Raw genomic sequence first — 26,220 nt, 5'->3', positions numbered from 1 at the left:
AAAATCATGTCCCACTGATAGATACATAAAGTCCTATAAGTCCATGCTCCAAGGGCTGCCACATATGGAAACATCCAAATGTTCTCCACTGGAATCCCTGCAGTTTTATTCATACCAGCCATCCTAAAATACCATGAAAGGGTCAAAATCGAGCATATTCTCCTCGTTCCTGCGTGGGTTTTCTCCGGGCACTCCGGTTTCCTCCCACATCCCAAAAACATGCATGCTAGGTTGATCGAAGACTATAAATTTCCCTTAGGTGTGAATGTGTGCGCTAATGGTTGTTTGTTTATATGTATTCTGCGATTGGCTGGCGACCAGTTCAGGGTGTACCCCGCCTCTCGCCTACTGAGGATAAGCAGAATGGAAGATGAATTAAGAAAAATAAATCAAAGTGCTAAATGTACAACCCCAAAGAGGAAAGGAAATGAATGGCAAAAGAGAAGAAAAGGAAATTATATCCATTGGATGATTGCATGCGTGCTAAAAGAAAATTTGTAAAAGTAATTTAATATTTTGTTCATAATCTGACATTTGTTAGCAACATCTGCATTTATATGCAGAAGAATCATGCAAAATCCATCCATTCAATAGATTTGACAAACATGCTGCTCAACAACACTTTACAGGAAGTCCTCGAGTTATGACGTACTCGACCTACGACATTTCGACTTTAGGACGCCGTGCCTCGTCCGCCATTTTGTCCCCAGCACCGTAGTGTTTCTGCTTAGCTAGTGCATAGTGCTTGTCTGTGTATGTGCGCCGGGAGTATCTTTGCCTTTTTCGCCCTCCTTTTTTCACAATCTCAGCAGTAATGGTAAGTACAGCATCTTATTTTTTTATTTTTATGTATTTTCGTTTCTTTATACAAAGTGTTAACCTTTCCTGCTACGGTTACCTGACCGTGGTCGGGAGACGCAGGGGAGACGCCTTCTCCAGGGCCGATGTTGTCCTCCTGTTGTTAACTGATGTTAACTCCCTTCTCTCGTTGCACAGCTGAGCTGGGTGGCGGCAACAATAAAGGCACGACGCACCGATTTGCTGCCTTAATGGCTTTATTAGCTCCTCTGCACATTCAACGTCAACGGGTCCACCGTTAATCGCTACTCTTCTCCGGTCGCCGTCACTACACTTGCCACTGCACATACTCGCACCTGTGCGCACTCCTTCCTCCTTTCACAGTACCGCACACGCCCACACACACTGAGCTTGCTGTCACAATCACGTGGGACAAAACCCGTAACAGAAGTATTTCGATGTAAATTATGACTTTAACGGTGAAATCCGACTTACGCGGAAATTCGGGTTACGTCGCCAGCGTAGGAACGGAACTCGTTCGTCAATCGAGGACTTCCTGTATTTGGCCACACAAAAACGTTGTGCCATAATTTAAAAACGACTATCCACCTATCATCCATCCATCCGGGCATTTTCTATACAGCCTATACTTATGAGGGTTGCGGGTGTGCTAGAGTGAGAGGCAGCGTACACACTGGACTGGTCCCCAGCCACTTGCAATAAAAATTATATATAATACTCAACAGAAAAAAACAGTTTTCAGGTGATGTTCTTATACCGTGAGAACAGGCTCAGAGTAATGTCACAACTTTAAAACCTTAAAACACTTTAAGAAAAAAAATCCAAACCACAGATGAGGTAAGAACAAGAAAGTGCATCAGGTACCACCTAGGGTACATTGAATCAGCCAGCATGAAATTTGTCAGTACGCAATGTCTCAACTCTTGACATAGATGACTTTAGCATGTGCTTGTTATATGATTATTCAAATTTAAAGCACAAAGGGGCTCACCAACAGGACAGCGTCTGATCAAATCAAATAAACAAATGTGTAAAGTGAGGCGACAGCATCTCAGCATTCACATGCAGTTTCTAGAAAAATATAAATAAAGAACATAGAGCCAGAATAAGCAATGAAGGCTACGGAGCACAGGACTGTGTTATTAGGTACATAGTTGGGTTGCCATAGGTTACATTTCTGCTCCCTGTAGCATCTGATCATGCAACACCACACATGAAGATAGAACAGTCACACAGTACACAGCAGCACCCACACAATTGACAACTGCATTACTCCCTTGTTGCTTCCCCGACCATAGAAATATGCCCATGACCCAGAAACAGACACATTCGCCCACTATATGCTACACTTGCTTGTAAAGAAAAACCCACACATATATATACTGTGCGTGCATGTGTGTGTGTACGCGCGTGCGTGTGCACTTACTGTGTGTGTATATATATATATATATATATATATATATATATATATAAAAATAAGTTAATATGGGAAAACATGAAGGGGTGTGAATACTTTCTGGTGGCACTGTATTTGTGAAAGGCTCAAATTAAGCGGTCTTGCATCGCAGTTTGTGGGTCAAAATTTGAATTTGGCGCATCAAAAAAACATGCTGAAAAGCGGTTTACCGCGAAGATGGTCAAAAAGACGGAAGCAGACAGTCGCGTACTGTATATGACACAACGCGCTTACGCCACTGAAGCGTGGACGCGGAAGTGAATCGTTCAATTGATTAGCGAGAAGAGAGTGGTTCAGCTTGAGAGCCCTTTGCACTGAAAAATGAAAATAAAAAACAACATTTCATTGTTGTTGAAGAGTGGATCTTTTTCTACATGCACTTGAGCATTAAATATACATTATTAAGGTACTGTGGTATAGATTGGTTGAATAAAAAAAAAAAAAAAGCAGCCATATGCACATATATCGACAGACCTTTACAGTTCTGAAAACATACGTAAATGTTTCATATCCGCACCTTGCACATGACTTACAGATGAACACAGAGGTATTAAAAAAAAAGCTTCTCCGTGAGAGAGTGTTTACGAGGTGATTCCCCTGAGTATCTAGTTTATGCAGCACAGCAGCAGAGTGAGTACTCACAAATAACAAATACTGTTGTTGCATATCATACAACCCAAATTCCAATGAAGTTGCGACCTTGTGTTAAACAAATAAAAACAGAATACAATGATTTGCAAATCATGTTCGACCTATATTTAATTGAATACACTACATTATTTGCTAAAAACAATAAAGTTTATCAGTTTGAACATTAAATATCTCGTCTTTCTAGTGTAATCAATTAAATATAGGTTGAACATGATTTGCAAATCATTGTATTCTGTTTTTATTTATGTTTCACACAATGTCCCGACTTCATTGGAATTGGAGTTGTACATTTATGTCAAGCATTGAAGACACACAAAGAACAGATTATTTTTTTCTTTGCTACCCTTGACAATAACTTCCATTGTATAGGTAGTATCAAACTTGCTCCGCAACCTTTTCTCTATATCGCTTCATTAAAGTTCTAATGAATTTTCTGTCTGTGTGACAATGTTCATTAACTGAAATTTAAAAAGACAAATACACTATTCACGGATGAAATTACTGTAGGGCCTGCTGCACTTCAGATTTTTTTTTTAGACTGACACTAAGGTTATGAAAGTCGAGTCGATGTCGACTCGATGCTGATGACCGATAATTTTTCAGTGCTGTAATTACAAATACTACATGTTTTGCAATAACCACTATTCACTGACGAGGGTCAGCTCATACACAGTATTTACGCAGACCATAAATGGTAAAAACACAAGAGCAAAAGGACATGGGCTGGATCGCTCAGTGTTGTTGTCGCTGGGACAGCAAGGTCACTTTTGCACAATTTGGCCAAATGGGGAAACCTGTCCTCATTCTGGACCAACCACAGCAGCAGTTGTTGCATTGTGGGAATTTGCAGTATTTGCAAATGATCATGGACCTCTTCATGTGCGGTGGAATAATTCTCCTTTCTCCTTCCATTTAGCCCTGCTGGAGCTTGATTCCCCCCCTCCTCCTTTACTAACAGACGAATTTGTTATCTCATCTGTTGTTGCAAGAGCTCTGCCTCCTCCTTAAGACAAAAGCACACGATTAACGACTCGTCAACATCAACCTCTAGACATCATTGTGGGATAGTAAAGTTGACTAGTATGCAAAGCCCCTACTACAAATTGATGTGCACAATTGTTGATGTGCAACAATGGGGAAGAATTCCACCTCCAGAGCTTCAACAATTAGTGTAATCAGTTCCCAAACGCTTAATGAGTGTTGTTGAAAGAAAAGGTGAAATAACACAGTGAAGACTCTAAATTGCCCATACGTGTGAATGTGAGTGCGAATGGTTGTTTGTTTATATGTGCCCTGCAATTGGCTGGCGACCAGTTCAGGGTGTACCCTGCCTCTTGCCTGAAGATAGCTGGGATATGGTCCAGAACGCCCACGGCCCTAGTGAGGATAAGCAGTACAGAAAATGGATGATAAATAGTACCTTCATGTTGAGTCGATCAGCTTTGTCTAAGTCCTCTTTTTTCTTCTCATCTTTCTTCTTTTCTCGTTCCACCTGTAGAGGAAGAAACATTTCCTATATATAAAAAAACTAACTTTCTATACTCTCAACATAACATGCACAAAATTATCTGTATCGGGTTGACCATATTTTTTCAATTGCAGTTTCCTTCAGTTTGAAGTTACTGTCAGTCCTCTCAAACTGACACTGATTTTTCAACTATTTGTCACAGTTTTCTATATAGAGTTACTCATTCTTTTGCTATGAGGGCCACATTTTGCTTGTGCAGTGAAATATTGCCCTGATACTGAAAGGCTTCTGAGCTGTTGAAAAAAGATTAGAACACTAATATGCAGGCTTACGGGACAGGCAGTCCACCATGTGATGTAAGACCCCTGAAAAGAATCCTTTGTCTCTGTAATAACAAGTACTGGATACTGGTTTTCTGTCACAGTTTGGTCTTTGGCCTAAACAGCAGTTCATAGTACCTACGGTTTTTGGTGTCCTTGGAGGGGATGATGGAGAGCGCTCCCGCTGAAGACTCCCTCGTGCTGCTGAGGGACTTCAATGTGCAATGACAGAGAGACCTGGTAGGGGGTGACTGGGAAATGGCCCCCCAACCAGAACCCGAGTGGTGTTCTATTATTGGACTTCTGTGCTCGTCATACTGGTCTTCACGGATTGTCCATAACAAACACAATGTTCAGATAAGGGTGTCCACACATGCACTTGGCACGAGGACACCCTCGGCTGCAGTTCGATGATCGACTTTGTGGTCGTGTCATCAGACTTGCAGCCGCATGTCTTGGACATTCGGGTGAAAACAGGGGCGGAGATGTCAACCGATCACCACCTGGTGGTGAGTTGGCTCCGATGGTGGGGGAAGATGCTGGTCCGACCTGGCAGACCCAAGTGTATTGTGAGGGTTTGTTGGCAACGTCAGACAGTCCCCTGTCAGAAGGAGCTTCAACTCCCACCTCTGGCAGAACTTCACCCATGTCCCGGGGTAGGCGGGGGACATGTTCCGTGCCTCCATTGTTGAGACAGCTGACCGGAGCTGTGGCCATAAGGTGGTCCGCGCCTATCGTGGCGGCAATTCCCGAACCCGTTGGTGGACAGTAAGGGATGCCTTCAAGCTGAAGAAGGAGCTGAAGACCTCAATTCCACCAACAAGCCTTTCCATAAGGAAGCACAATCTGGGGACTTTGAGGCAGGCTCTCCTATCTTGAGGTCACCAAGGTGGTTAAAAAGCTCCTCGGTGCCAAGGCCCCGGGGGTGGATGAGATTCGCCCGGAGTTCCTAAAGGGTCTGGATGTTGTGGGGCTGTCCTGGTTGACATGCTTCTCTGCAACATCGTGTGGACATCGGGGACAGTGCCTCTGGATTGGCAGACTGGGTTGTTGGTCCCCCATTTTAAGAAGGGGGACCGGCGGGTGTGCTCCAACTATAGCGGGATCACACACCTCAACCTCCCTGGTAAGGTCTATTAAGGGGTTTGGGAGAGGAGGGTCTGTCGGAAAATAGACTCTCAGTTTCAGGAGGAGCAGTGTGGTATTCGTCCTGGCCATGGAACAGTGGACCAGCTCTTCACCCTCAGCAGGGTCCTTGAGGGCTCATTAGAGTTTGCTCAACCAGTCTACATGTGCTTTGTGGACTTAGAGAAGGCATTTAACCATGTCCCTGAGGGGGGTGATTCGGGAGTATGGGGTACCGGACCCCTTGGTAAGGGCTCTTCGGTCCCTGTAGAACCGGTATCAGAGCCTAGTCCACATTGCCAGCAGTAAGGCGGATTCCTTTCGAGTGAGGGTTGGACTCACCATGGCTGCCCTTTGCCACCGATTCTGTTCATTACCTTTACGGACAGAATTTCTCTGCTCAGCCGAGGTGTTGAGGGTTTGTTGGCATCAGTATACGTCTCTGCTTTTTGCAGATGTGGTTCTGATGGCTTCTTCAAGCCATGATCAACTGTCACTGGAGCGGTTTGTAGCAGAGTGTGAAGCGGCTGGGATGAAAATCAGCACCTCCAAAACTGTGGCCAAAGTCCTCAGTCCGAAAAGGGGGGACTGCCCTCTCTGGGTCAGGGAAGAGATCCTGCACAAAGTGGAGGAGTTCAAGTATCTCAGGGTCTTGTTCACGAGTGAGGGCAAGAATGGAGTGGAAGATCGACAAGCGGATTGGTGCAGCGTTTGCAGTAATGCGGACAACGTACTGCTCTGTCGTGGTGAAGAAGGAGCTGAGCCGAAAGACAAAGCTCTCGATTTACAGGTCGATGTTCCTACCCTCTTCTATAGTCACGAGCTGTAGATTGTGACCGAAAGAACAAGATCGCGGATACAAGCAACCAAAATGAGTTTCCTAAGCAGGGTTTCTGGGCTCTTCCTTAGAGATAGGGTGAGAAGCTCGGTCATCCGGGAGGGGCTCAGAGTTGAGCCGCTGCTCCTCCGCATTGAGAGGAGCCAGATGAGGCGGCCCGGGCAGTTGGCTTGGATGCCTCCCGGACGCCTCCCTGGTGAGGTGTTCGTGGTAAATCCCACTGGGAGGAGGCCCCAGGGACGACCCAGGACACGCTGGAGAGACTAGGTTTCTCAGCTGTCCTGGGAACGCTTCGGGATCCCCTGGAAAGACCTGGATGAAGTGGCCTAGGAGAGGGAAGTCTGGGATTCCCTGCTTGAGCAGCTGCCCCGCGACCCAACCTCGGCTAAGCGGAAGAAAATGGGTGGATGGACTTTTATGTTTAGACTAAAGTAAAAGTTGTTTGATGGTTAAAAAGGACAGTAATAGCCCATCTATAGTATGTTAGCATTAAGCTAGCATACTTACGTCAGGCTAATAATAATGGCAGTGACGCTGTGTTGATAGTATTTTGAACGAACATTTATGACAAAAGGCTTGATGCAAAGACCCTTTGACTCCGTTTGGAGAACTGTTACCAGTCTGCCGAAATAAACACTGCACATGCTTTGGTGACATCTTGTGCCATCATTAAGTTTTTGGCATGATCAGAGCATGCACTTCAGCCGAGCAGATCGGAATACCATTCCAAATGCTTCAATCTGTGCGGATTTGATTTAAAAATGACAAAAGTTGATTGCCACTCCATGTATTGCTTCGAGGGCCATTATGACTTCCGCCGCAAAATATTTTTCATGTAATACAATGAACCATCCCACATTCCAAAAGATACAAATGGAAGCTTTAGCTTACAGGTGTCAAACTGAAGGCACACGGACCAGATCCAAACCTCCACATAATTTTGTGGTCCACGAAAGCAAACCATGTGTGTCAACGTCCATGACAACAAAATTTGAAAGATGTAAAAATGTCATGTGTAATAAGTAGCATTAATATAGTGCAAGCATTTTTTTGTTACCAAACCCCTTTTTACAGTAACTTGAAGAATAGTTGAACAAATTATTATCCTTGACTTCTGATTTCAAAGCTAGTTATTCGTCAATTTATTATGTCTATGTAATAATATGAGGAGTTAATGAAACATTTATATGGTTTCACGGTCATAACAGCCCTCTGCGGGAAACCGTACCAATTATGAATCCTACAGAAAGGTTGTTGGGACTCCAAAGACATCACAAGCTTCAAATAGCTGCTTGCTACAAATCACTGGCTTTTTGGCAGCTGCTTTCAATATGATTTATTTGTCTGACAGAAACTTTTACTTCATACACCTTTATCCACCCTTTATTAATGACGTCATGCAGATTTGAATACGCAGACAATCGTTGCAGACAAGTCGTAGCTATTGAGATCCATCCAATCATTTTCTTTACCGCTTATCCTCACTAGGGTCACGAGCTGCTGGAGCTTATCCCCGCTATCTTTGGGCGAGATGCGGGGTACACCCTGAACCGGTCGCCAGCCAATCGCAGGCCACATAGAAACAAACAACCATTCACACTCACATTGAATGGAGAAAACCCACCCAGGCACGGGAAGAACATGCAAACTCCACACAGGCGGGGCTGGGATTTGAAGCCCTGGCCCCAGAACTGTGAGGCAGATGTGCTTACCAGTCATCCACCGTGCCGGCTAGATATTGAGATATTTAATTTTAAAGTATCTATCTAGATGGTTAATAGTGAATAGTAGCGCAGGCTAACGGCTGTCTTTCTGCATTACATTAAAATCTTTTACTGTATACTGTAACTGTCAGTTAAGAGAGAAAAGCAGAAGCGCAGCAAATAAATTAGACATGGCCATGTGAAAAATGACAGTCTGTCTATATTATTTCACAAGAGTTAATTCATTGTCAGATTAGAGACACAGCTAAAATGGTTTTCTTCAAAACAAAAGAACACTAACGGCAATTGTCAGTCTGGAATTACTAACTTTTTTTTTTTTTTTTTAGCACAAGCATGATAATGGTTGGTCAGCATAAAGGACAGAATGTTACACTTTCTACAGACTGAAAAGAATGTATGTTGTCGTACAGTATTCTTAAATTTGTTCAAAGAACTTTACGATAGAGGATGCAGTTTATATGTTAGTGAATCAATTACATCCAAGCCTTTTGCTTTATCTGGAGTCAATGAGACAATTTTTACTCAAGCTGCATTAGCCAGTTGATACACTCCAATTTATCATTACAAAAGCAGTGGACATCATCATCCATAAATTATGTACATAATTCAACTATACATAGACACTGTCCCCCACACTTTAGAAAATGTATACAGTGTGTTTGAAAACACTGAACTCATTAACTAGTTTATGCATTGCTAACGTGTGTTGTAAAGAGGACAGTATTTTAGAGGGTTAGTAATTAGTAAAAATAATCTAATTAATTTAGGAGAAAAGAATAAGCCGGAAGAGACGCTTGCGTTACTTCCGGTTTACCGTAATTTTAAGTTTAATTGTTAAAAATCCAACTAATTTTACCTATTAAAAAGGGGAACCACATCACTTTTTACGTGGACGAGAAACCTTTTTATCAGTCTCGTAATCTGAAGGATGCTACACTATGACATTTTGAGTTCTAGATGACAGAGGTTTACTTAAACTCAGAACACACACAAAATACAACCAAGAGTGGGTTTTTATGGTATATTTAATGACATCTACAAGGGATCAAGAGGGAAGCACACAAAGGGGTCTAACTAAAGAAAGAAAATAACACTAATAATGATAAAACGAAGGAAAATGGGCACACGAAAAAGGAAATAGAACATCGTGTTATTGTTCTATAGCGCGTCCATTCCGGACGAGAGAGAGAGAGAGAGAGAGGACAAAGTTGAGATTTTGTCTGAAGCTAGTCATTTCCCCGCAATTAGTTGACGGAGAAGACCACACCCGTCAGCTTGAATCTTGTCTACAAATTTGATAAAATGGGTTTAAAATCATATATTAATATAAAATAACCTCAACTTGGTACTCTCTTAACTCACAGGTCAAGCACATAGAATGTTTACACTTTAGTTTTGGCCAATCAACTGCTTATGATTCAAATTACATTTCATGCTGTTTGGAGTCACAAGACAAACAATCCTCAAAATCTCAGTTGCTCAGAAAAAGTTGAAAAAGCTTAACGTTGACACACTGACACGGACATCAAGGCGTACATTTAGAATATTTCTGCAGAGTTCATGAAATATGGTTAAACATCAAATGAGCGTCCGGCCGAGTTGACTTTGCAGTTCCTCTCGAGGCCTGCGGGTGTCGCCTTGTCCAAGGAATTGTTCCCGGCCGCATCCGCATTATCTCCCACTGCTTTAGAGGAACAAATGCAACTCAGCAAGACTAAATTAGACCCTCGAGGAACGTCAGCGCCGTTTCAGGTAACGTTTATCTATTTATTGCGGACAGCCAGGTCATTTCATCGCCACCTGCTTGGTAAAACTAAAAGACCCGGCTCACCACAACCCGAGATCGCCGTGGTGAGCCAAACCCACACCTCTCCTTGCTCTCCCTGCCGTATGACCGTTCCCTTGTGTATCCTTAGCTCCGATCGCAATACCCGTCAAAGCCCTCATTGACTCTGGCGCAGATGACAACTTCATTCGTGAGGGTTTAGCACGTCAGCTCCAGCTTCCTCTCGAACCCCTTCCTTCTCCAAAAAAGGTTACAGCCCTGTATGAGTGAATCATCTCCCGTCACCCACCAAACAGTTACATTTACTCTACTCATCTCAGGTAATCACCGTGAAACCATCCAGCTTTTTGTCATTCCCTCCCAAGACTCCATTTGTCCTCGCAATCCCCTGGCTCATGAAGCACAACCCCACCATCGACTGGACCCACCCATTGATCACCGGGTGGAGTACTTTCTGCTATTCCACACTCCAGCAAACGCCATCCATCTAGCACACCTGTCGACCTCTCCCGTGTGCCGGAAGAATACCACGACCTCTCTCGTCTTCAGTAAAGATCTTGCCATCTCACTACTCCCTCACCGCCCTTACTTCCCTCCAGCAGTCTCCTCAATATTTCTCGCCTTGAGAAAAAGGCTATGGAGGACTATATCTGTGACTCCCTGGCGTCTGAAGTCACCCTAGTCTTCCCCCCTGGGGACTGGCTTCTTCTCTGTTGAGAAGAAAGACACAACTCTCCGCAACCTCCATCGATTTCCATGGAATCAATGACATCACAGTAAAAAAATAAATCCCCACTGTCCCTTATTGACCCCTGTTCTGAACCCCTCTGCGACGCCCAGATATTCACCAAATCTCATCCACATTAGAGAGGGCGATGAATGGAAAACTGCTTTCAATACCCCTCTCGGACATTTTGAATACCTTGTCATTCCATTTGGATTAACCAATGCCCTGGCCGTTTTCCAAACCATTAATACGTCCTCTGTGACATGCTCAACCGGTTTGTCTTTGTCTACTTAGACGATATAGTCATCTTTTCCCGCTCTCCCGAGGAACACCAACAAAACGTCTGCCGAGTAAGATACTCCACTCCTCGCGATTGTGCTTACCTCCTTATTCTTCTTCGTCCCCAGTGCTCCTTCCATGCTCCTTGCCTCACTGTCCTCTCCAGCCACGCCGTTGAACTCTTCCACCTGCTCACGGCACCACTTCCTGCAGGTTCCTTGTCCCTATGGTCCATCATCACACCTTGGAGATACTTACCCTGAGCTATTATCAACTAAACCATTCTCATCTACTTCCTCTGCCTCAGTCTGCTTTTGGGTCCAGTCAAACACCATACGATTACCATCCGTGACAACTCTACTGCAAATTATCTGCATGCAATGTAAGCTACACGGCAGCAAGAGTTAAGTAAATGATATAATGTACATCTTCCTAAGCCCCCCTGGTGCCTGGTCCTTCTTTTGGTTTCAAAAAGGCTAAAGAAAAAGTTCAGTTAGGCGTTTGATACTTGATACAGATCTGAATTATGTTCTCGTGGGGAAGTGTCGTGCAATATGCTGATGTTTTGTGAACCGTTTGTGAATTGTATGGCCTTAGGGATTTGATGTTACACATTATTATTCACAAGCAGGCCATTTATTATCAATAGTGAAAGGTTTTTTGCTATTCCAGTATATAATCTGGAATAATGATGACACAACAATACTGTTTCGTGACAGCACTTTTATTATTATACCAGATTGTATACCAGAGGCCCACAACACCATTTAACACAAGGAATAACTTGTTTCCTTTCTGTTTGCTCCTGTCACCCTGGGAAGACGAGTGAGGAGCACCTTCAGCTGACTACTGCATGAAAAAAAATAAAACTAAAAAGTACAAGACTAGGATTGGAGGAAAAAAGATAATATAGATAAAGAAAAAAATCAACTAAGTTTAAAAAAGAAATTGCAGGCACGTAGCAAATGAGGTTTTTCCCTGCTACAGTGAAGTGCTGTTGCTCACTTTGTTGAAAGCCAAGGTTATCTTACTGTATATCAGCATCTCTGCAGCAAAGATGAAATGGCTGAGAAAGAGGGTCTCAGTACACACATTACAAATGAACGCTATTAACCTGCCACTGACCCGTGAGATGGACAGAGGGCAAAACCTGAATTATAATAAGCAATGTGACAGTTTGGCCTAAGACACTGAGGAGATGCTGCAGGAGTTTGTTTTAAAAGAAGTATACTTCTTCACAAAATATTATTATTATTAATTGTGTTTAATGTTTTACGTTTGACCTTTATTTTGTACAGCTCTGTTTTTTTTCTTTTAAAGTGCTCTAGAAATAAAGTTGAGTACAATCCACAGTCAACAAGGAAACCAACTGGGTGTTTTTATCTTTACAAGCCTTGTTTAAAGTATTTAATTTTAATACTGCTTGTGTCGGGCCCAAACCTCCTAAGTCAAAATTTGGTCAATTTCATATTTTATCCACAAATCAATACTATTGGTTAGTCCCCACATGGGTCTGTTATCTTTACAAATGATTGCCCAATCTAAAGAGTTGAAAATGGCTCTATTTGATGATGCAAAGTTAATGGCTTAACAAGCATGCTGGGTTTTTTTTCGTCTTCGTTAGATCCGAGCATATACAGTATATGCTATGATATTATGTGTGCAATTAATATGTAGGATATGAATGTTGAGCATAGTCCATCCCACAACAAACTGGTAAATGCGCTGATATACAGTAATCCTTCGCTATATCGCTGTGCACCTATTACGAATTCAGTAAATCGCAGAGGTTTTATTTTTTTGTATTTATTTATTTATTTTTATTTTTAAATCATATTGCTGCTAATTCCCCATATAACGGGATTTCTTTATATATCTTTTTAATTCTCACGGTAAAATAAGCATTTCCGAGCCTAAAACAATTAAATAAAATGAAAATTCATTTAAACTCATATTACAAGGAATAAAATATCTGTATAGATTTTCGAGTGTCTTTGACCGCATCGCTTCACTGAGCATGCGGGGGCAACCAAGAGGCAGGGGAGTTAAGAGAGTTTGATGACGGCGTTGGTTATGTCTCACAGTAACCGTGTGTCATTACATTTCAATAGTGAGGTTAAGCGGTACAGAAAATGGATGGATGGATGAGATAATAAATAGACTAACATCTCGGAGTGTATTATTGGAAGACGTTGCAATACTTTATTTCAAGCCCACGATGTCACCCAAAGGTTCTGTGGCTTCCAAGGTACCTGGCACTTGGCATAAGAGGAATATAGTAGCAGTAGCAGCTGACTAGCAGTAAAGATGCAGATGCCCGTCGGCAGCCATTATGACAATGAATCTTCCACCCGGTATGGAAAGAAGGACTAAAATAATCTGTGCAGTACATTCAAAATCTGCATCAACTTCAACTGGTGAGTACCCTTATCAAATTTAATGTTGTTAATATGTATGTTTAAGAGTATAAAATATTTTTATGAGAATGGCAGAGCTTAAGAGTGTGGGAAAGATTAATTACTACACTCCACTGACAGCCACACCAATCAAACAAAACAATTCTGGAAAAATTGTTTAAACTCTTCTGGTAGTTCTTAGATTTATTGTATTTAGAAGTGGTGCTGTTTGTGTACAATAATTTCAGTATTGTACAGTTAAAGGTCAAGAGGACTTTGGTGGCATGGCATGGACAATTTTGCAAAACAAAAACTATTCTTAGTCAGAGAATAACAAATTACAATGTATGACTTGAAAATGATGGACTGTATATTCCATGTACATGATGGGTTTTTGTTTAGAACCCTAACATAGCTCCCCCTTCCTGGTCACGTCATGGGATTTCATTCTCACAGTGCATCAAATGACTTCCACCACTATCCAAGTACTGAGCGCCTTTGATACATCAGCACATACTGTATAAACGTATCTCAGTGACAGCTGAAGTTTAGCAGGGCTTGTTTTCAGCGAATTCAGCTGAAACGGCCACAGCGTCCGACAGCTGGTGGGACGTGTCTATTTTCCATGATTTTGAAGCCTCATTTTACTATAATGGTGTTAGCGACGCTTTGTGGTCTTAACGATTCCCTGCAAATCCCTTTCCCTTTCTTGCATCTTAACATGCCGTCATGCCGTCTTTTCCTCTATGCAACTACACAGCCTTATTTATGTTCACCATGGATACCACATCCCACAATGCAATGCAGTTCCCAAAGCATAGAGTATTGTACACAAAACAGGCTGAGATGTTGCACAGTGATGTGATAGCGAACCGTCAAAAATGTTGCATAATAAAGTGTATTTCTTATTTCTATATTCCACTGTATATATGTTTGACTACACACCAATATAACAAGGTAAAGATCACTTCGTTCTGGAGCTGGAACAGACTGATTGCATTCCAATTCATTTCAATGGGAAACATTACATTTGGGAAACGAAATGTTAACGAATCTGAGGTTCCACTGTATGCAGTAATTATGAGCGCTTGAATAAAACTACATTTTCACATTAAACATAAAGACCAATAACATCAACAACTTCCCTGCCTGGCTAATGTCAGGGCATGACATTTGATAAGGCTTCTGGCTGCAGGGATACAGAGAACACAGAAATGTCACGGTGAAAAAATTATTAATTTATTATTATTTCCAATTATTACACGTAAATATCTTAATAAGGTGCACAGTGACCATTCCAGTTGCACTCAAGATCCACTGATGGCAGAATAATTGTGTCGTTTCCAGTATTTCCCCATTGTGGAACTAACAATGGCTTACTCTATTCCAGGCGTCAACAACATGGAGCCCGTGGGCACCAGATAACCCCTAAGGACGCATGAGTAGCCCACGGGCCTGTTCTACAATAAAAGCTCATGAGTGATGGGGACATTTTGATTTCTAGGAATGCTGTAGAAGTGATTATCTGCCTATGAAAAAACTTGTGGAGATTTATAGAAATGAAGTGTTGCATATTGGTATTTATCCCTTTCCTGCCTTGTTGAATATTATTGTGAGATATCATTAACATCATTGGTGTTTTCACATAGATGAATATCAATAACTATTAATAACATACCCACCCATCCATCCATCCATTCTATTATATGTAATTTGAGCAAATGTGTTATTTCAGAAGTGTGTATTAAACAGTTAGCCCTTCACATTAAAGGTTGGTGACCCCTGTTCTATTCTATTCACATGGACGATGGCTTTAGATTAGATGTGCACATGCACGCCACAGCAGAGGAGAAGATCTCTAAGTCTGTCTCTTTCACTCAACCATTTAAATTTTAGATAAACAGGTGAGATAAAGGGGTAATGAGATCAGATGGGGAGACAGACTGAAAATATTATAAATATACAGTATTAACTAACATTACAGATACAAAACACACGCATGACATTTAAGCTGTTGTGGATCTTTTAAGATTTGTCTATTTGATCAAATGCCACACATACTCTTTAGTATACCATGCAACAATATATTTAGCACAAGAATTTTAAAAAGCACAAAATTCTCCAACTAAACTCCCAGTGACCCCAGTCTCTTTAGCACAACATTAGTATACGGCTGAGAGCAGCCTCGCTCATTGAATGTGAGGGAGCCTTCAAACCTGCATTGTTTGGCCCACTTGAATAAGACCCTCGTTAGCATCCCATCTTAATAAAATGTATCTGGATAGAGCTGCTATTTTGTATTAATACTTGAAAATTAAGAGGAATCTAGAACATTAAGCCTATTTTATGGTTGCGGTGGTACACTTTTACATCAATGACTTTCCCAAACACAGAGTGAAATGTGCAAACTCTAATGAAGAATAATGTTGCACTTGTAGTGTAGTGTTACATGCAAACTCCCTTTTGTGTACACAAAGTGGATTTGATTGCCGGCCAGGACCCCAATACCCAGCCACTGCCTGTCCTAAACCCAGATGGGAAAGAAAGAAAAAAAAAAAAAAAAAAAAAAAAAGATTGGTTGCTCCAACCATCTTCTGCACTGCTTATGCTCGCTACGTTCACAGGTGTGCTGGAGCCTAGCCAACCTGACTTTGGGCGAGAGGCAGGGTATACCCTGAACTGGTCGCCATCTAATCATGCTCTAACTACACATTACTAAATTATGTTTTAAGGTCAATATTTCTGTATTGACAAAGTTTGCGATAACAAATGAAAATGTTCCTCAATCCCGCACAGCATGAACAATATCCAGGGTTAAACTCAAGGACAATATAAGACTGGACGTGGATACTACTAATAAATTCAGAACCAAATGCATGTCGCTGCTGAAGCGGCATGCATACACAAATTGTTTGAATTAACAAAGAAATCTCTAGCTTTCACACCAAAGCTATGGCTGGCGGTTATTACAGCCTGCCTCGCCTCTAATTTTTTCTATCTACACACTAGTGCTTAAAGTGATAATGACTTGTTTTAAATAATTAATTTGCATATAAAAGCCCAGCATATAAGTGGCTGGCAGAAAAAGATCTGCGAACACAGTCTTGCTGCTGGCAGTGCTTAAGAGAAAGCCAAAGAAAACAGAGAGGGAGGCAAAACGCGAGAAATCAAAAGGAGTGAGGAATGAAGGAAACAAAACAGAAAATACAGCATGAGGGAAATATCCTGAAAGATCAAATAAACATAGGATGAAAAGGAAGCCAACTAAAGATTACTTGGAATTAAGGAAACGTAAATACATTTATAGTTGAACTTTTTTAGCAGCACTTTGATAGCGTGCTGTTTAATGTGTGTATTTGTGTGCAGCTTCCTTGTAGTGTAATAGTAGGGTATGAGCGCTAAAGTTGCCCCCTGCTCCAGTGTATGCCACAAACTGTGGGTGTTTTTGGTGTTCACTATTGAGTTATTGTTATACTATTGGGTTGAAAACAGAGGTCAAATTTTGTGAATATGCATGTGTGCATATAGGTCATAATAAATACATGGTTCTTCGTCCACACTGAATTTGGCGACATAAGATTTCCCAAAAATGGAAATCTGTCAAAATGCTGAGTCTGGTTGGAAGGGCCACTTCAACCGGAGTACAACACACCATGAACTTTGAATATCAGATGATGGTTCCGGAGAAATTGAGTTTCATGAGTCGGAAATAAATTTCCTTTTTGGGAAATGTTTTGTGAGATATCTCCAATAAATAAATACAAAATCAATAAATAACTAAATTAGGTCAAAAAACACCTTCAAATTAGAGTAAAACTGTATAACTTGATTATCGACCAACTTACTGTATCTCCTTGACACTTTCATTTTCATCTGCTACTTGGGGAACCCCTTCCTCAACTGGCTGACAAGTTTTAATTATTTAAAGTTATTATGTCCATCAACAAGTTTCAAATGGCATCACTTTCCCAAAAAACATGACTTAAATAGCGCAAATGGCCACAATATTCATGAGAAGAGCAGTGTAGGCAGTGGTCACGTACTTTAGTAATTATTTTTTTTTTTTTTCAAGATGTATTTGTTATTATATGGTAGTGTGGGTTCACTTCCCCATTTAATGACGGTGCAAATGTGAGAGGGAATTGTTCTCTAGCTGTATATGTGCCCTGTGATTGACTGGCAACGAGTCCAGGGTGCAGTCTGCCTTTTGCCTGAAGTCAGGCACCAGCTCCCTGTGACTCTGAACACAAGTGGTACAGTATAGTACAATTATTGTAGTTATAGCTAAATTGAATAGTATTACACACAACAATAGCTTTTTAAATGTAAACTATTAAACGACTTCAATTCTTAACCACACTGGAAAAGGCTTGGTTGCCAATCTGCTCCTGTGTTTGCCAACCACTTCTATCCAGTGTATGGATACATGTACAGGTAATGAATGAAACAGAATGTTTTGGGGTTTTGGGTTTGTTTTTTTTGTTTTTTTTCAACATGCAGATTCTCACAACTCTCGTTTACAGCGTATACATAATTACTTCTACTGACCATCAGTGCAGAGGTGAAATGAGTTCACATGCAAATTTGCAGCCTCTATACTGTAATTATTAAAAGTGTGTACGCATTTTTAGAGAATCCTGCACTGGTCCTGTAAACCCATGTTTCCTAAAATCAGTCACATAATGTACCCAATTATACCGTATTTGATTTAACTTTAAAACAGGAGTATGCATGCTGCATACTGGAGTGGGCTCACCTCATGGCAGCTGTATGCAGATTTGTCAACAATAACAAATAATAAGATTTTCGATACTCACCTGAGCTGTAGCCAGAGCCTCCTTGTCACAGTATTTTTTCCTCTCATATTTGTCACGGATGAATATCTCCACAGCCCTGACAATTTTAGTTCAGGATTGAAAGCCATTGCTCATTTTTTTTTACCATCAATTATATTAACATGAAATTAAACACTGAAAAATTACCTCAAATTTTCTACCAGTTTCTACCAGTTAACTAGGTTATCAGTGGTTTATGCAGAATGTAGTTAGGTGAATATCCTAAAAATGTACTGTAAACTAGAGGATGACAATGAACCCCCCGTTGCTTCTGATGTTGGTCAATGTGCATATCTTAAAAGAATTATTGACAAAAGATACCCAAAAATGATGAGTAATTTCTCTGGAAAATTGGTCCCAACTCCCCACAAACTGAAGCTTCTTATTTCTGATCCTCTCCAGTGATTTCATGACATTGAAGGTTAAAGCCACTGGCGTGTAGTCATTGTTTCCCCAGGAAATGGGAGACTGGATCTAAAATTGATTTCTTTTTCAGAGCCTCTGGCACTATGTGGGTCCACTGAGAGCTTCAAGTGTCAATGCCAAGCTGAAGTGCTCCACAGCAAATTCTGTGCCAGAAGGGCCTTTAGCTTTGTTGGCATGTAAAGGAGGGAAGGGATCAAAAACATGAATTTGTTCAAAACTAACACACAATAATCATTAGTAGTTAGTTGCAAATTACAGCATATAAATGAAAATTTTCCCATAAATTAATGGCATTTTATTAGCATTTGAGTTTTATTTGTAATTTCTGGAATTGATTACCTCAGTTTTGTGTGCGTGTATTATTTGTGTCTACGGTACATTCCTTATGTTGTACACTTATCTCATGTTATTTTTCTACCCAGAAGAAAAAAAGAGAGACATTTCAGAATTTCTCCAGCAAATGACATTAACAGTTAAAAGTTGACTTAGACCAAAACAGCTGTATTTTGGGTCTAAACACGCTCAAAATCTGTATTCAAATGAATAATATGTAGCATTACACTTTCTGTTAAGTAGACGAAAGGGATCCATTCAGTTCAATGTTACACTTTGTCTCGGGTCCCTGTTTGCCTATCCCCAGCCTCTTCCTCCACTGTGGGGGCACTGAAGCTTCCCCAGGTCAGCCGTGAGGCCATTTTCCCGGTTGGACAAGCCCAGAACTTCAGTTGCTTAAGTCACTTCAACTGGCTGCTCTTGATGTGGAGTAGCAGCTCTGCTCTGAGGGTGTGCTCACACTTCACAGGTTTGATTAAAAGGAACTGGGTTCCAATCACTCTGATAGGGTGGTTTGAAAGAGTATGCATGAACGCTCCTGTCCAAACCCTGGTGCTCAAACACATCATCAGTTCAAGAATATAAAAGTAGCTCTCGGTCAATTTGCAAAAAAATGCTGCACAGATGGACCCGTGTTCAAATAACAGTGGAAAATTACAACAGACAGTAGAGGCGTTAGAAGTGCCAAGTGTAAGTTGGTAATCTTCTATGTCTACAAAGAAAAAATGCCTGACAGTTGTAGCGGACATGCCACGCAAAAGATGCCACCCGGCACCCCAGCCTCGCACTACCGCCGTCTGGCAAACAGAGACACCCGAGAGAGGTCCTGCCTGAGAACTCGTTGGCCTCCTGCTTTTCCTCCTTTTTCCTTCCTCCCTTCCGTCAAATCCACCGGCCGAACACTCGGGAGCCTGACTCGCCTGCCTCAAACGCGTTCCAGACACGTAAATCCAACATTGCGGTCTACTAAAAGTACGGATAAGTGCATATTTGGGTTTATATTAATGAGAGCAGGAGTCCTCAGCCATACGCATTCACTACACGCCCATTCTGCTCATCTCACGTCACAAATCCCTTCCTTCGCCAATGTTTGTCTGTACCTTGTTTGTTTTGTGCTTGTGTTTTATCCCGTAGAAACCCCTTTTTATTATTAAATGTTCTATCAAATTCACTAGTTGCATTGATTATGTATGTTTGGGTTCGGAACAAAACCTCTAGAAAGTCTAGAACTCAAAGTTCCTAAAATGTAGCCACCTTCCGACTGACTGATTGAAAAAGGTTTGTCGTCATTTCGCCTCAAGTTAAACTTGTAAAAATATGACATGGTGCCCCACATATCTATCAAATATCTTGATTTATAACTGTAATTTAAAATTACGATAACCCGGAAGTGACGCAGGCACCGCTTCCAACTCATCGTTTCCTTCTAAATTAAGCACAATTATTATTTCATTCCATAAACGCTACACAGTCAATATAAAAACACAATACAAACACAAATCAAAAAAGTGTATGTAACCTAGCAGCCAGCACTATCACACTCGGCGCCAAGCACAGCACTAAGTTTGTTTTTCATCACACATTCCAAGTGCTGTCAAATGGCACGAAGACTTTATCCATAAGCTGTTCACTGGACAACTTTTTGTCTCATGTTAACATTGCCATTGTGAATGCTATGTGACTCAGTACCAAATATACTGTAGGATTTTCAGCTTTGGTCCACACCAGAAAAACAAATTGCAAGCGTGAGCACACCCACAGTCCCTGCTGTATGTTCCTCACCATATCTCTAAGGGAGAGCACAGTCACCCAGCAGAGGAAACCAATTTCTGCAGCTTGTTTCCGTTGTCCTTTCGGTCAGTACCCCAGAGCTTGGCCAATAAATTGAGAGCTTTGCCTTTAAACTCTTAATGCAAACACCATCAATGTCACACTTCAACTTTCCACCCCTCATGAACATGACTCACTCATGATTGACTCCTAAACCGGAGGGCTCCATCTATCCTTTTCCGACTGAGAACCACGGCCTCAGATTTGGATGTGCAGATTATCATCCCTGCAGCTAAACACTCAGCAGTGAAACACAGGAGCAAACTCTGAAGGTCACAGCAGGACCATGTCATCTGCAAATAGCAGAGGTGAGATCCTCCACACCTTAGTAGCACCGACACATTCGGACAAAGCGCATCCTTGGTATATGAACTTACTGCTAGCAATGCTGATCAAGTATATGCTCTAACTGTACAGAGCCCAAATGACTTGTATGAACAGGTCTTGACCCACATACTCCCGGACAACCTCCCACAGGGTACCACAAGGAACAGTAAAATGCATTTTCCAAGTCTGCCAAATATGCAGACTGTTTGGGCCAAACCCATCATTTACTATGCTGGTCTGATTGCTACATGCCTGAAACATGGAATGAAAGAGGACAGTGATAGCAAAGATGCAAGATTTAGTCTATTGCTGGCTAGTGCCTCTGATGGAGTTTGGTCTATTTAAATGTCTCTACTGTGGTAAAATAAATTCTAACTGCCATTTACACTATTGGGTGTATTGTAAAAGTCATGGCTGAAGCAAAAATAGATAAACTAACAAAGAATCAGGTCATTAGAATGCAAATTTGTAAGCACAGACAAGTAATTATTGCCAGAAATTGGTCCCCTCTTCCGGCAAACCGTTGCTCCTATTTTTGCTCCATATGTACAGTATAAAAGACATTTTTAATTATAATAAAAAAGTATAAACATAAACATTAAATTCAATGGTGCTAATTTAATTTTCTATAATACTTTAGGCAGCACTGTTACTTTTAATTAAAAATAAATTACTATTATTCCCATCATGAAAATGAAGTCTTCACTCGTGTAAATTATGTATGGATACATACACGAATGTTTATACTTGATGAGAACAGACATGCTGGATTAATGAAACGGAACTTTGTCATGTGAACCCAAAGAATTCAAAATGGAGCAAATAACAACAGAAGTACACAGAAAATTCAATCTGTAGCTCTCAGAATCCTGGATTTGCTATCAGCTCATTTCAGTGCTGCTGTCAATAGACTAATAATAGACTACAACAGAGTGAAGAATGATGGCCACACGCACCAACCTACCAGATACAAGATACTGTATGTTCATAGAGCGCCATGATTATTTATTCCAGTCCGCTGGTGGAAATGTGAAAATTTGCTGCTGTGTTAACCGCACAAATGTCTTATCTTGTAAAGCAGAAAGGGCAAACTTGTTACACTGTTATACACAGTCTGAGCGAGCAGTGCATTAATGCTCTAACAGTAATAACATTTTACTCTCTAATGTGTAGATGTTGCGAAAGGAACAGGATCCGTATGCAGTATAATTGTTTTTTAAAGTCTGAATATGCAAAGGCCAAGCACTAGCTGTTGCATGAGGAGGATACTGGTCAGTCTGTGGCCGACTGAAGTTCTCTGGAAGGTGGGCTTCATACAGCTGTCTGGCCAGACTGTTACCCATGTCCACCATACTCTGAGAAGAGAAAACAATAATAACATATTTAAAAGGCATCGGACTGATAACAAAATAGAGTTGAATACGCATTTGCCCCTTATGTCAAGGTCAGATTGGGACAAGTATAAATATGGTGATAACTGGAGCCGAGACCAAGTCAGAATAATCACTCATCTATAATGAATTATTGACTGAAATCGGCAATTAACATTCAGAGGGTGATATTGTCCTCTGACCCAACAGATAGTTTGAGCCCGTTCTCACACACAAATACGCGTACAACACAGCTACTAAACAAAACAATTGGATGTATTAATCACAATGATTAAATGAAGTGAGCTTCAGATATACTGTATATGCACACCCTTTGCCTGGTGTGTGATCAAATCAATGTGACATGCTGGTTATATACACAAGCTCATTTCATTTCAGAGTAACATTAAAATGTATAAATGTGACACTATGCACACATTAGCTTAACATTCACTATTAACTCAAAGATGGGTTTGTCTTTTCTACATTACTTTTACCATTAAATGATTATTACGGACAGAAAATTGCTTTAGTCGTGCAGTTGGACCCCTAGAGGTAGATGAGTGTCAACTGTGTAACTTGTGTGTCAGTGTGTGTGTGTACCTGAATCTGCTCTGGGGTCCACTGGTCCAGATTGACAGATTTGACTCTGGAAATGTGGACGCCCAGGTTGCGGTGGATGCCAGCACAGCGGATGCACATGAACACTCCGAGGTTCCATGAGGCCCACCGAGGACCTTGAAGAGAAAGAGGGAAAAGAAAAAAATATTGCTTTAAAACCGCACTTTATATTATCCGTCCATCCATTTTCTGTACCGCTTTATCCTCACAAGGGTTGCGGGCATGCTGGAGCCTATCCCAGATATGTTCGGGCGAGAAGCGGGGTACACCCAGAACTGGTCGCCAGCCAATCGCAGCACTTTATAGTTAGTGTAAAAGATTTTGCTGTGTTAATTGTGTAACTAACATCAGTGGAACAGTAATACAGAAGGCAAATTCATCCCAATTGCAATATTACACATTTGTAATGTCGCCATTTTCATTGTCTCTCCAATGTTACAGTATACCAGGCCAAAGTCCTCAAGAAACTTGCGTCAGAAATACGCATTTTGTTGTGTGGTGTACTGTATTGTTATAGTGTGGGCTTGTATTTCTCTGTTGCTAAATAATATGTTGTATGTACAGCAAATTTACCTAGCAACTCAGACAGGAATAGAAAACCTGTAATAGCTATTAACTGTGCAGCAGCACATTATTTGCTTTCATTGTGTTTTAACCATGTTAAACGGAATTGTACTGAATAGACAAATACATGCAATGGTGGGTCACCTCTCAGTAAGTCTAACAAGAGTTATAAAAGCTTAGTATAATGCTTTGAAAAACTTCAGCTGCATTTCAAAACACAGTTAAACTCAGGGCAAGTGTGAAAAATATGCTTATTAAAGCTGAGCAGGTATGATTTATCTTACTGAGATTTTACAAAGGCGTAAAGTGAGTTGTGCATCATTTGATTATATAATGCAATAACACCTGTAATAGTGTGTACAGAAGACCCTCATTCTACTTTTCAAAACCAAAAAACATAATTTCAAAGTAAGTTTGAAGAAACCAAATTGTGCTTTTAAAGACTGGTGATCTTTAATTTCCTACAAGTTAACTATATTATGGCTGTTTTGATATATAAGTATATTAAAACACAGACACAGAGATAAGCGTTACCATCTACTTTTGGCAAACTTCGAAGCTGCACACCTAATACCACTAACCTACATGTTGAAATGCTTACAATTTTCTACCAGAATCAATAAAACGGGATTATTTTACTGTATACCACTTGTTCACTTTTCTTGTGCACTTAACAGTGAAAGGGATTAGTCCAGTAGACTCTACTGCTTGCTACTTTCTGTTCTGCTTCTGTTCTGTTTTGTTTGTTTTTTGTTGTTGTTTTTATGCATAAACGAAGTAGTTGAGAGATTTGATGGAACATAATCAAAGAAATGTCTCTGTCCATCTTATACCTACACTACCAGTCAAAGTTTTTAGAACACCGGGGGTGCTTTTTTTTGTGATATTGTCAGGGTTGTCAACATAATTGGAAACAATGTTTACTAACCCGTGGATTCATCAAAAACTGTATGCATTTGATAAAATGGCACTAACTACGGCAAAACTGACCCACTCCCCACATGCTGCCCGATCTCCTGCGACCTCGGAAGCTAAGCAGGGTCGGTCCTGGTTAGTACTTAGATGGGAGAGCGCCTAGGAAAACCAGGTGCGGCCAATCACCCGCTCCCGTAAAAAAAAAAAAAAAAGAAATACAGATTACTGAAACCGCAATTGCAGCCCAATGTGCCTCATGGCATTGAGAGCTCTAACTAACTAACTATGGCAAAATTAACTATCAACCCATTGTTATTCATGTATATTTTTAATGGGATAAGAAAGTTTCTAAATGTTGTGAAATTCTGCTATTATGGTGTGTTGCATGGAGAAGAATAATGCTGCCACGTGAAATGGCAATAACATGGATATACAGTGGAAACCCGATAAAACGTACCCTGATTGAATGGATATCGGATAAAATGGACCGTCGGGACTGAACAAAGTGTCCAAAAATAGTTTTTTCCATTTGTTACCTTAAACTGCTGTTGACAAAAGTCTGTTAGTTCCAGAATTGGCCACTGTTGTTTACTGGCGCTGTGGCACAGTGCAGAGAATGGAACTGAAATTTCCGGGTCACAGCTATACAATGTGACTACATCCAATTCCAAAAGACATGCCTCCCGTGTCCCAGTGGCGGCCACTTTGAATGTGGGGCATTGACGTGCCGGCCATGTCATGATGGTTATATCTATTGTCTATTGTGCATAGAACATTGTGCAGAGAGAGAGCGGCATGGCTGCTGCGTTAACGCTGAGGAATACAAACCACAAGTCTTTGGAGTCTGGAACAGGCTATCAGAGGTATGTAGACTAGCCAAATATTGTACTCAAGTAGGATTACTGTAACTTTAGAATAATATGACTCCAGTAAAAGTAAAAAGTAGTCCTCCAAATAATTGCGTAAGAGTAAGAAAGTACTCAGTGAAAAAACTACTCAAGTACTGAGTAACTAGTGAGTAACTTCTGATTCATTTTCTCAACTAATTGAGACTGAATCAACAGCACCTCTGCTGGTTGCAATCAAGTATGTGTATCTGTATGGATCGAAGTCTGTTCTTAGGTGCTGAACAACCAACATGAAGTTACGTAACGGTCTTAGCAGAGAAGAAGAAACAATGCCATGAGAATGCTGCACAGCTCAAGCAGGTCCGGGACCTCCAGGCAGATTCAGGCTGGATTTTTATTCTTGTTGACATACATTCGGGAGAGGAGGGATGGACATTTTAAATTATCCCACAAGACACTGCTGCACGAGCCTGAAGCATTGAATATTTTCAGTCATGTCTCAAAAATCCTCTTGAAACTACAGATGAATATTGAAAGAAGATGTTATCAATTAACAAGGTAC

At 41.0% G+C, this 26,220-nt stretch overlaps 1 protein-coding gene across 2 annotated transcripts in view; it reads right to left on the bottom strand.

Annotated features, from left to right (window-relative positions):
• Window positions 1–26,220, bottom strand: part of LOC133485363 (stromal membrane-associated protein 1-like) — a 76,405-nt gene that overhangs the window by 38,665 nt on the left and 11,520 nt on the right. The window contains exons 2-5 of one of the 2 annotated variants that reach the window (XM_061788927.1): window positions 23,314–23,447; window positions 22,610–22,695; window positions 18,407–18,482; window positions 4,347–4,418 (exon numbers count right to left, since the gene is read on the bottom strand). In XM_061788927.1, the coding sequence (XP_061644911.1) occupies window positions 4,347–4,418; window positions 18,407–18,482; window positions 22,610–22,695; window positions 23,314–23,447 (368 nt within the window). The remainder of the gene's footprint in view (window positions 1–4,346; window positions 4,419–18,406; window positions 18,483–22,609; window positions 22,696–23,313; window positions 23,448–26,220) is intronic. The other variant, XM_061788928.1, reaches the window with a different exon arrangement.

This window comes from Phyllopteryx taeniolatus, chromosome 11 (assembly GCF_024500385.1).
Source record: "Phyllopteryx taeniolatus isolate TA_2022b chromosome 11, UOR_Ptae_1.2, whole genome shotgun sequence".
NCBI classification, from domain to species: Eukaryota; Metazoa; Chordata; class Actinopteri; order Syngnathiformes; family Syngnathidae; genus Phyllopteryx; species Phyllopteryx taeniolatus.
This window is presented reverse-complemented; position numbering and strand designations above follow the sequence as displayed.